Source organism: Rhinolophus ferrumequinum, chromosome X, assembly GCF_004115265.2.
Source record: "Rhinolophus ferrumequinum isolate MPI-CBG mRhiFer1 chromosome X, mRhiFer1_v1.p, whole genome shotgun sequence".
NCBI classification, from domain to species: Eukaryota; Metazoa; Chordata; class Mammalia; order Chiroptera; family Rhinolophidae; genus Rhinolophus; species Rhinolophus ferrumequinum.
The window spans coordinates 109882926-109895380 of NC_046284.1; the positions used below are offsets into that span (position 1 = coordinate 109882926).

At 41.0% G+C, this 12455-nt stretch overlaps 1 protein-coding gene across 3 annotated transcripts in view; it reads left to right on the forward strand.

Moving 5' to 3' along the window:
• Positions 1-12455, forward strand: part of SMPX (small muscle protein X-linked) — a 50630-nt gene that overhangs the window by 13695 nt on the left and 24480 nt on the right. For 2 of the 3 annotated variants that reach the window (XM_033118937.1, XM_033119045.1), the window contains exons 3-4: positions 2195-2281; positions 8419-8567. In XM_033118937.1, coding sequence (XP_032974828.1) covers positions 2195-2281; positions 8419-8553 — 222 coding nt within the window. In that variant the 3' untranslated portion in view covers positions 8554-8567. Of the gene's footprint in view, positions 1-2194; positions 2282-8418; positions 8568-9367; positions 9409-12455 lie in introns of all 3 variants that reach the window. The other variant, XR_004424297.1, reaches the window with a different exon arrangement.

The window sequence follows — 12455 nt, forward strand, 5'->3', positions numbered from 1 at the left end:
ATAACGTTAACTTGAATTCACCATTTGGAAGATGCCCTCTGTAGATGCTTAATAAATGGGTCAGAATAGTGGTGATGTAATTAAACTTTTAACTGGTTAACCTTCTCCCAAATAGTCCCTTTGTCACCTTTTCCTCTCTTTTATCCAAACTGTCTGTAGTAATGAAAATAGTTATTGGTTCAATAGAGACCATCTTCTGTGGGTCTTATTACATTGTTTTGAACTTTTGTCAGGGCCCTAATGATATTTCATCTAATCTATGACATTGTCAATTATAAAATACTATTATTTTATGTCCTGCTAAGAAATAAAACAAATGTGCCAATTAAAATGTTAGGATACCATTGGTTGTAAGACACATTCTGATTTCAGAGATACTAAAAGAGGTACCTGTTGGAATTCAGGGAGTATGATACCATATTTGCCACCATATAAGACATATTTTCCCCTTTGTCTTACACTCCCTCCTCCTCCCACTCTAAGCCACCTGTATTTCCATTAAGCAAAGGAATAGCATAGAAAGATCAGCCTTAGGTTTTCCAAAATGCTTTCCCCTAAAATTGTGCTGCATTTATATTTTAGCATATGTGGTACATACTGGCCTAAAATATTTCTTGGCTTCTTGGCCCTAGGAATGGTGATGTACCTCTCTTTACACCCACCACAAGCCTTTTGGATCTGTTTCGTTTTTGTGGGATCAGCATTATTCTAGTAGGGAAGGGAGTATTAAAGCCCCTAAGTGGAAAAAGTAACTTCTTGCTCTCGGGAGCAGAACACAGACCCGCCATGTTGCCTGAATATGGACACTGGATACTTCCTGTGTCTGGAGTTAAACATTCCCCTGGCAATAGATTTCATTATTAAGCAGTTACAAATGGACCCTAACACACTTCCTAATAATTTCATTTGGTGTGGTACCAAAATTGTCCAAACTGCGTCATAAGGTAAAATATTTTACTCCCTCTGCTCAGGCATCATTTTCATCAAAATGCAATTTCAACTTTTCAAGCCCACATATCCAATTACTCATAATGCAACGCTTCATCTTAGGTGGAAAAAAAATTATGTTCTACTTAAAAAAAAAAAGCTTTACTGCTTGTTTTATGTGAGTGATACTCCTGGTTGAAGATGTTTTTGGTCTGCATTAAACATTCTTGCCTTTTGATATCAGATGAAATAAGGACAAAATTCAAAAATTTTTTTTTCCCGGCCACTCACGCTGGCTGCCGGCCACTCACGCTGGCTGCCGGCCACTCATGGCTGCACACGGTAGCCTACAGCCACTCATGCAGACCTCCAGCTACTCATGGCAGCCCCGCTCCAGGGAGAGCCGTTGTTCACAATCTTAGCTGTAGAGGGTGCAGCTTACTGGCCCCTGTGGGAATCGAACCGGTGACCTCGGCGTTAGGAGCACGGCACTCCAACCACCTGAGCCCCCAGGCCGGTCCCAAAATTCAAATTTACATACTCTCTTCCCCAAGTTCAAATTACTGTGTCAGTACATTCCTTGCAATTTAATGTTTAGCATAGTTCATGTTTACTAGAAGGTATTTTTTTGTTAACTGTAGATGGATATTCGTATGTCACTTTAATAAAGGACAAGAATCTATGAACTGTATGTAATACCAATGAACTTGACTTTCCAGCACTCTCCTTACACATTGGTGTGTTGGGAAGAAGGCAGAAGATTGTCAATTACAGAGACTTAAGGAAGTGCTGGAACAGCTCTAGGACATTATGGAAAAGAGGAGGCGGTTTAGGAGGTGTGATTGGCCCCCTCTGATGGTAAATCTGAAGGAACTTGAAGGAGGCTAAGGTGTGGGATGGCTTCTGTAAATGCTGTCTCCTTCTTTCCTATCATTATGTGTTCCTTCCTCATCCCAGAGACAGGAAAATATTAAGCACCACAGGAGGGTAACAGCTAGAACAAATTGTCTTCAACTTCTTCCATCCAACAGAGAATTGTGAAATCACTACACAGACCTAAGGATGAGTACCAGAAATATGTAACAAATGGAAGTCAAATTTTCCTTGCATATTTTTGTACTGTCATTACACAATTTTCTGGAGGTACAAAGCTTTAAAGATGTACTTTTCAGATGTGTTTTTTGTTCCTCAAAATGATTACCGTCTCAGAATGTCATTGCAATTTCTTACTTTTCTTGAGCTAAATCTACCCTGTTTTCTCTTTTAGGCAAATATTAATATCCCAATGGGAGCCTTTCGGCCAGGAGCTGGGCAACCCCCCAGAAGAAAAGAATGTACTCCGGAAACAGAGGAGGTGAGGAAAACTTAGCTGGCAGAGCTCAGCACTGTCTTTCTCCTCCAAAATCCTGATTAGAGTGGGGCAGAGGCAAGGTGAAGGCCGGCTCTCCAGGACAAGGGAGGGCACAAATGGATGTAGGTCAAGAAGTTATCACATAGTATATACATTCCTTTGGTTGTCTTACTCAATCAGCCATGAATTTCCCTTCAGCTGAATTTAAGTGCTGGCACAGTTACTTGAAGATAATGAGTTTAACATGTAGTATGTGGACTGATTGTGTGTGCCTGTGTGTGTCTGTGTGTGGGGGGTGTGTGTGGGGGACCATAGCCTCTTAGATGCTCTTGGTCCACGACAGTCACTAGCTTCGTAAGTTTTCACTCTGGAGCTTTTATTGAACCGAGCAGAATGTATTTAGCACAGCTTCTGACGAGTGATGCACCCCCGTGGGAGCACAGGTAATAAGCATGTTAAATTACTTGTGGGTTCAAACAAAAAGCCCCAATCTCTGGGTATTTCCTTGGAAAACAGGACTTTGCAAGGGAGTCCATCAATTTTGGTATTTTTTCCTCCCTCTAATTCTTTACCTCTCCTCCATATTCAAATACCTGGTCTTCGAAAATGGAGACTAAAATATTATATAATGAGTACAATAAATAAAGTTCCCTTCCCAAATGTTTATATTTCTTCCCCAATTGTGACTTTTCTAATGAAACCTGGAAGATCTGATTCTGAAAAAAATTATTAAGGTTTTGGGGTATGTCAGCACAAAACAAGTAAAATGGAATTAAATAAAGCCACAGGGTATAGCAAACTGTATTTTATCTTTTTAAAAAGGTAAAAGGCTTTTTGAACTTTTTCAGGTGACATATTGGGTATTTGTCCTAAAAGGACACCTATCATCATTTCAAAGTTTCCTAATAAAACTTTGGTTGTCCCTCATCTAACCTTTTTCCCCCATAAATAATTCTTTTTTTTTTTATTTTTTTTTATTTTTTTTTTAAAGTGAAACATTTTTATTTACTCAATGTAGAATGTTTTTCATCTCTTTCTGACTTACTGATTTTCTTTTTTTTTTTTGAATTTCTTTGTACTTTTTTTTTTAATTTATTTTTAATTTATTGGGGTGACAATTGTTAGTAGAATTACATAGATTTCAGTTGTGCAATTCTGTATCACATCATCCATAAATCTTGACATGGTCTTAAGTTAATGGTGCCAGTCTCCTATCAATAGAAAGATAATTTTTGTAAGGAGGAGATGGAGTGTTTGAGTGATATCACCACATTCTGGAACTTCAGCCACTAAGTCACCTTTGATAAGCAAAAATTTTGAACATTCAAGTTGAAAAGACTCAGCCCTATCCTTTTCTTATGATGCATAATCTCCAGTTCTGATGCTGCTAACTTGGCGGTCCAGTTAACTCATGATCGTGAGCTCTCCCTCTGGGACTTTGGTCAAGTATTTCTGAGTCTATGTCTGCAAAATACGACCCCCTCCATTCCGCAGAGGCTCACTGTGAGCAAAGAGCTGGTGATATAACAACATGGCATAGCCTAGCAGGTATTCAATAAATGATTGTTCAGTTGATCTAATTATCCAATTTTCATGAAGGACTATTTGGCCTATTACTTTGTGTGTTGTAAGAAAGAGGCATGGGGAGGTAGAAGGGAGGGCAGTGGAATTCTTTCTACACCTCCACTGATCTGTAATTAGATTTTCTTCCTGTGTTTCCTCTTCAGCTGTGTCTGTCACTACCAGGGCAATCAGTGGGAAGGTAGCGTGACCCTCTTTTCTCACTAATGTAACTGATGTAACAGTTGTGTTGGAGGCTCACATCTCCACTTCCATCTGGTACAGAGGGCCCTCTCCTCCACACGGGTCCCAGTTAGGGGTTTGAGGAAGCACTTTGCTTTCACTCTTGCCTTGTCCCCAGTCTGATGGTTTCAGCATATTCTAAAACAGCCAAGAACTGATACAACCTGGTTTGTGAACTACTCTATGACCAGCAACATATACAAATGGCCAACCAGTATTCTTTGCAGGATGGAAGGGAGTGAGGTATCTACAGAGACACCAGGAGTATTTCTTGAACTGAGCTAAACCTTTCTCTTGGGGCTCATGGTGTTACGGGTTGTATTCCCTTACTGTAAGAGCAAAAATGATCCCCTGGGACTTGTGGGTCTTAGGGAGGAGTGGGATCTAATCACTCAAGTTCTGGGCTGGATTTTAGAATAAGTTTTTCATGGAAACCACATTTAAGGAGAGCAGTTAGGCAGCTTGGCTTGGCTACGTGGTGGATTAAGTAGGATTTTTGTGGACTCACCTGAGGCCCCAGCCATCTTTTGTGACATAGTTTGAATGGGAAAATGGAATTTGAATTCCAAATAACATAGAGCCATACTTTTTATTATTATGCAGTTTGCAAACTTGGATTTGCTTATGCGCTTAGATTTTGGATTTGTTCTCTAGCCTTGCATTAAGATAATCACTAGATTAAGTGGAGATCAAAACATAGCATCCCTGAATGGACAGGCCACATTTACCACAGCCAGTAGCTCCTCCATCTCAATCTTGGACACCATCTCAGACATGAAGAAGAGGATGTACCTCAGCAGGAAGCAAGGATGAGCCTTTGGCCAGTTGACAAGGCCTGTGAGCACTGGCTGGGTCTCCAACCCCCTATGGTCTCCATGAGCCCTTTGCTCTGCTCACAGAGCTGCAGTGCACTCTCCGTCCGCTCTGCCCAGCCAGAGCTTGGCATGTATCCAACATAGAGGCCTTACAGCCAAATCCTAATAAGCACGGCTGGTCTTTTGTATAAGACAAGGCAGCTGCTTGCTTGAAGTGATTTGAAGGGTATTGACAAGCCCCTACTCTGCCTTCCAAATGTCTCTTTTGACTGAAATTCCATGATTATTAAGGCACAAAATAGCACACTGGGATTTTCTGTTAATTATTGCCCTCTCCATCTGGTCCCTTTACAAGATGCAAACACACAATTAAATTCTGGTCCCAACACATCCTAGCTGTGTGGCTGTTGTGCTTCAGTTTCATGAACTGTAAAATAGGCATAATAATAGTACCAGATTTATAGGTTGATGTGAGGATTAGTTAGTACATGTTAACTTAGAATAGCTAACAGTGTAAGTGTTTGCTGCTATTATTACATCTTCAGTGTCTGAGCACGAATGAGTACATCAGACTGCATTGACCCACACAGAAGAGTTTAGGGGAAAACTCAGTAGGGCATCTGGTAGTGAAGAGGGAGATGAAGGCTAGATAGCTGGAAAATGGTTCACCATTGAGCCAAATTTTACAAATACTCCATCACCCCCAAAGCGAACATTTCCCTTGATAACAGCCATTCCTGAAATTGGGAATAGTCTGGGGCTGATAAGCCTTCTCTCCAGCTCTTTTTATCTAAACCAAAGAATGTCTCCCATGTCCTTTCTCAGTTCAAATATCTACTTACAAAAGAAAAAAACGTACTTATTAGTCAAATGGGGCCATCTGGAACTCTGCTTGTTCATGCCTTAATTTATTATAATTCTTATAATATCAAATTCATAGACGAAATGGAATCTGATTGCCATTATTTTTAAAAGATGAGAGAAGATTCAGTTAAGAATATGCACCACCACTAACCCCTTTCCTGAGTCAATATCATATTATCTACTTATTAAATACATCTACTTATAATTTTCTACTACATGTGACCTTACCAAAACAAGTGCCAAAAAGCTTACCTTGATAAACGAAACCAAACAATGCATTGAGGTTTTAATACCTTGAAAAGACAGTGCCTAATAATAAATCTTATAATCCTTTATCTGTGTGTATTCACGTTACACATCTTTGCACAGACACATAACGACACACATTGGCTTTATGTGTTACATGTGCCAATATAGCGCACTTGGGTATTACAAAGATAGTGAACGTGACTTACCTGGGAACTTAATGGAAGGAATTGGACACGTTTTTCTCCTTCGTGCTTCCTTATTAAGATTCACCCACCTAACAACCATGGGAACATTTATCAGTGAGGAAACATTTTTCATTTCACTGCTACAGATATTAAAAAAAAAAATCACTTCATAGCCTTGTTTAAAATTTCTTTCCAAAAGCCCAGCAAAAAACAGTTTGGAATACCCAGTCCTCCAAGTGGAGGTTTAGCAGTTTTAATTATTTCTTCTGAGCCTTCACTTATAAATGATGAATGTGTGTACGTGAAAGGAAACCAAGCCTATGGCTCTGTACATTGACCTGGGGAAACAATATTTTCCAGATATTTACAACAGGCACACTCTACATTGAATTATTTTATCATTTTGTGTGGCCGACACATTTGCTATTTTATCAGCACTGTGCCAGATTCAAAGACAATGACTCTAGGAAAAACCATTAGCCCTTAGTAGAGGAATAGCACCTCAATATTTTATATTTCTACTCATCCCCTCAAATAAGCAATTTAAAAACATTTCTATAAAGAACAGGTCTATCAAGTTAGAGTTCGGGAAGCTTGAACACTTTCTTCCCTTTCCCTTTAGGGTCTAAATAATTTGAGAACTAGACGTAGGAGCCAGATGGGGGCACAGCATCAGCTTTAATACCCATTATAGGGCTGCCTAGTTAGGCTGGCAATGAGTGTGGGCAGAGGGCTGGAACCTAAGGCAAACATGGGGTCGCTTACTCTTTTTCCCCAGAACTGTATTGGTTCAAACAGTTGTTGGCCTAACAGGTTGAGTTTTTCCAGTCTCACATTGGGACTGTGTTAGTTTGGGTCCTTCAAGCAGCAGACCCAAAGATGGGATTAGATGTGCAAAATATGTATTGGGGAAAACACTCCTAAGGAAAACGGGAGGGTCATCAGACGGTGATACAGGTGAAGGAGAGTTGGACAGAGGGTTGGGTGGAAGCGTCTTAGACCTCAGTGCTGTTCTAAGGAAACTTCTCAAGCCGAAGTCCCTTCCAGAGGAGTCCCATGTCTCCCAGGAACGGACCTGCCTTAGGATCCTGTGGCACTCAGTCATTGGCTACAAGCAGCCGTGGGAAGTGTGACCTCAGTGTGGTGAAGGGCGGGTTTCACAGTGAAGCAGCTGGGCCATCATTCAGTTACCCTCCCAGCAAGAAACTGATCTAAGAGGTGTGTTCTTGTGGCTGCCAGGGTGATCAAATGTTCCTCCAACACCTTCCTTCTACAGCCGAACAGAACATGCCTCTGACCTCTAGCAAATTCGAGGAATGAGCTAACAAAAACAACTTTCTTCTGTAGTCGTGAGTTGGAGTTCTAGGAGCCACACACAGCAACTGATCTTACCGTTTTACATTCACTGTTAATATGTTTTTGGTGTATGTACATACAGGCATAGATTTGTCACTATAGTACATTCTCAGGGTTAATCAGATAAACAACAAAAGACAAGTATGCGTGTACACTTCTGTACTAGGCATTGGAGGAACCACACAAAAAAAGTATAGAATGTGGTCCTACCCTAAAGCTACAACAAAATACAAACACAAAATGATAGGAAATTTAAAACGCTTTTCAAAGCAGGAGGCGAGAGCTGGGCCTCCTCTGTCATTCCATCTTATCACACCCATATTCAAAGAGGTTTTGCTTATGTGAATTTCAGTTTGTTTATGCTTCCCAGAGATGTCATTGGAACAAAGGCCAGCAGCCACTGCAGCCTCCAGAAAACATTTGAAAATTCCTGGACTAAGTCATTCTTAGAGCCAGCCATACACTAATAGTCCACAAATTTCTGCTCTTCAGGCATATTATGATTGTATGATACCAAATTAAATTTGATATTGTAAGATTCTTGTCTTCGAAACATGAATCCTTCCAATCAGTGGTAATTTTTATTAGTAATCAGACACTGAACAGCACTCTGGTGTTTTCTAAGTCACGTGGAAATTACTTGTTTTCTTCTTCCAACTTTATTCCACATTCCTCTACAAACTTCAGGAGACCTTCTTGAAACTCTGAGAGTGTTTCAACAGCACAAGAAAAAGTCACTCTGCTAGAATTAGACTCTGACATTAATGTTGCTTTGATTTTGTCTGCATCATGTCCATAACCCAGACAGACGAAACGTCTCTTTCAGAAAGCTGAATCTCTCTTCTTACTTTCTTTTCTTTCTCTTCAGGGTGCTCCTCCCACCTCGGATGAGGAGAAGAAGCCAATTCCAGGAGCGAAGAAACTTCCAGGACCTGCAGTCAACCTATCGGAGATCCAGAATATTAAAAGTGAACTGAAATATGTCCCCAAAGCTGAACAGTAGTTGGAAGAATAAAGGTGAGTGAAAAACCATTTCCTTTGTCTCAAAAAGACCACTATAAAATGGTTTAAGGAAGCCTTCCACAGAAGGAGCCTGGAATTCCAGAAGCATTTAAGTATCTGGGCCTTCTGTTTAGACCAGTATTTCTGGGGCAGAGGTTTTCTGGTATGTAAAGCCGAGCTTTGGAGCCTGTCTTATTATGTAACCAGTCAGAGAGACATTGAGGATGTTTGCCTGCCATCGCCTTTCTGGTCACCTTCTTAGTTGGAGAGAGGAAAGATGCTCGAGAGGGGGCCTTGAAGAGTTTTTGATCTTGGGGGCCAGGGAGCCCTCCCTCATTCCATGTTCACAGTCTCCCCACCTAGATGCCTATTCCTGAGGGGAGGATCAGAGGAGCAAGGAGCTGAGGAAGTTTAGAAGTGTACGGAGGGCAGAGACCAGGAGTTCAGGCCTTGACCAGTGATCCCTGAGTGTAAGGCAGACAAAGAGAACCTGGTAATGACTCTGGATGTGGACGAGGGATGGTTAGGCTCTAAACTATATTTGCTGCCCAAGGAGGCACTATAAATGGCTCCTATGAGCTTATTTTCATTTTAATTGGAATCGGTCAATAAAGATCCCGTAGTGAGGGCTCAGCCTGGGCCTCCATCTGCAGACCTGACACCTGCGGACTGTTATGGGAATTCTGCCAGCAGGGGGCGTGTGGAATTGGCCCAAATCATAGCTCTTTCTCCTATGATGCAATGAGAGCAAATCTACTTCATCCAAAATTACTGGATCCTGCCGTGCAGTCTATTCCTTTTTTTTTTTAAAGCAGAAGTTTAGAGGAGAGGAATCTATACTGGGGACATAAAACAGGTACTTATCTGTTTCATTCGTTTGTTCATTCATTTGTTCATTCGTTTGTTCATTCATTTGTTCATTCGTTTGTTCATTCGTTTGTTCATTCGTTTGTTCATTCATCCACTAATTTATTCAACCAATATTTATTGATGATCATCTGCTATGCGCTGAACACTAGAAACATTTATTAATCATTTACCATGTGCCAGATACTGTGGGAAGAGGGTTATATCCAGTGTTTCCATTGTTTCTGTTAAGCCGCATGATATCCAACCATTGCCCCCATTGTTGAGATGAGTCTTATAGAGACTGATTTTCCCCATCCCTCATGCACCCTAAAAAGGAGGTCTGACTTCAAAGTCAGTACTGGCACCTACTTGTTAGACAGCTTCACTCATTCCTCCCGCTGCACCTTACAGAAGGATTGCATGTTTCCTGTGGGTGTGAGGGTGAGGTCTTCTGACCACAGAGATCTTGGAGACAAGCAGGTCAATGGGGCCGGGCCTTGCTGTGTCTCCTCCTGTAGACATAAGGAAGAACAGAATGTCCTGTGAGACAACCCCGTGAGTAATGGCAATGTTACTTGTGCAATGCTTATGCTGACTTACTAGAACATTTGCAAGTTAGTTCTACCAAAAAAAAAATATCTTTATAGTACAGAGAAAGAGAGGAGCCGTTTTGAGTTAAAATAACAGAACAGTATCTAGTGTTTTCAACACAGTTGCGTAAAAGGAAAAAGGGGTAAGAATAAAACACAGTGGATTTTATGATCACAGAATGAATCCCAGGAACCTGGATGGGGACAAAGTGACATCAGCTGGAACTGGCCCAAAGCATGGTACACACACTTGCTATTATTTATGACAGAATGCAACCAATTGATGACTGGGCATCATTACACTCAGTCCTGCCTCTGTTGCCAAGCTGAGCTGAAATATTCCAATACTTTTGGGAGGAAGCTGCATAACTTTCTTGTGAGAAAGCCCAGAGAAGGGAAATTAACTTTCTGTAATATTTATTATCATCACCCAACCAAGGCTCTTCAGTTAGACACATTAATTTTTAATGTAAACTTTAAAGGGTTTTGCTTTTATGAAATCCATGTCGACCTAAATTTAACCCCAGTTCCAGTTTCAGAAGCACTTGGTTTTGAAGATTCAAGGAATGCTGTTTTAAAATTAGCTCCAAAATGATCTTGCAGTGTTATCTGGCAGTGAGGCTGATTTCATAGCCTTGGATCTATAGTTACAGTAACGGGGAATAATTTCAACTCAATAAAATATCAAAGAGGTATCAGAGTAACCAGAACAAATTTTTTGTTACTTGATTTTCTCAGAGAGGACTTTAATGATTCTTCTCTTCAATAAATTTAATAATGTAAAACCACCCAGAGAGGCCGATTAGTCCTTATTCTACAGAAATGTGAAAACCTAAGTTGTCAGGGTAATTGATCTGAATTCCAAATGAGGACAGTCATTGTTTTAAGCCAAGGAATAATCTTTATTTCTTGTAGGAGTATTAAGCTGGTTTGCTTTTGACTCATCAATTCCTGTCCTGAAAATATGTCATAGTTTGAGACTTCCATGGTCATGGTTTGTGGTCACAGAGAGAGAGGATTTTTTTAACATTGATTGATTCAGTGGACTCATAAGCAATACACACCCCGAAGAAGCCATCATTTAGCCCCTCACTGGTTGATTTCCTCCTTCTTAGAATACCACTTTGTCACCTATCCTCACCATGTATTGTTCAATGATTTGATCAAACAGATCATTGTTTGAAGATTGAGTGAATAAGCCCACTGTGAAAACCACAAGACTCAAGGCTCAAAGTCCACACTGTAACTATTACAGTACTTTAGACATAGATAGAAGACGGAGAAGCGCCTCCTTCTATCTGAGATTAGCACCTCTTTTTAAGTGAGATTTTAGATTATTTCCATGCTCTGTATCATGGCTTGACTTATTGGTGGAAATTAATTAAAAATATTCCAGGACAAGAACCAGAAAGGCTAATCACTAGCCAGTTAGAGATCAGGAATCATAGCCTGTGGCAAAGGACTTAGGGCCTGGAGCCAATCAGGAACCAAAACAAGGCAACATGGAGACAGCAGAAAATGAGTCAAGACCAAGAGACGCAGGACCAAATGGGGCCCTGATCCAGCCTGGAACAGGCACAGGGCAGGAAAGGGAGGATGTTCAGCCACATAACTCTCAGGATTCTCCTGGCTGTGATTTAAGGTGGCCAGATGGTGATTTAAGCAGGTCCAGGAGCCAGATGAAGAGACAGGACTAGTGGCAATGTCTGAAAACCAAGATCCCCGACAAGCTCCCATATCTGCTGTTTGTTGCATGACCAGGAATCCCTTATGTGCACCATCAGAAGCCACTGTTAACTTGTTTGCTTGCAGTTGAAGTAGATGCCACCTCAGACTTCATGGAAAGAGATCTGGGGAACCTGGAGAAGGGCTGGTGTCCAGTAGACTCTGTGTCCATGTCTGCTCCCTACCAACCCTCAGATGAGACAACAGGTGCCTAGTAAAGAGCCTTTGTAGCTATTCTATAGCATGGGCCCTCTCTTTATCCTGTGCTAAGATACATAGATGTCAAACTTGGTCTCTGCTCTCAGGATACTTAAGTCTTGGTGAAAAGATAAAATAAAATACTTCAAAAGATAGATAACAATTCAAGAATTAGGTAGCAGCTCAATGATTCAAGACATTCCACAGCTGTTTATGACCCACTAACACGTAGGCAGTTGAGAGAACTGATATTATGACTTATGAGAGGAGGGATTCATGATAGTTTGTGGTCAGGGATCATTTCAAGGAGGTGGTGGGAATGGAATGGTTTAAACAGAGGCTCAGAGATAGCCTCTGGACATATGGAATGTCCAGAGCATCGTAAATGGACCAGCCAGGTGAGACCAAACAATTGCTCTAAGGCAGGGGTGTCCAAACTGTTGTCAACGTTTTTTACCAAGGGCCATATGCGGTAAAATACACAAACAGCCCGGCCACTCACTCGAAGTGAAGTACGTATTGACTCACCTGGTTTATTTAA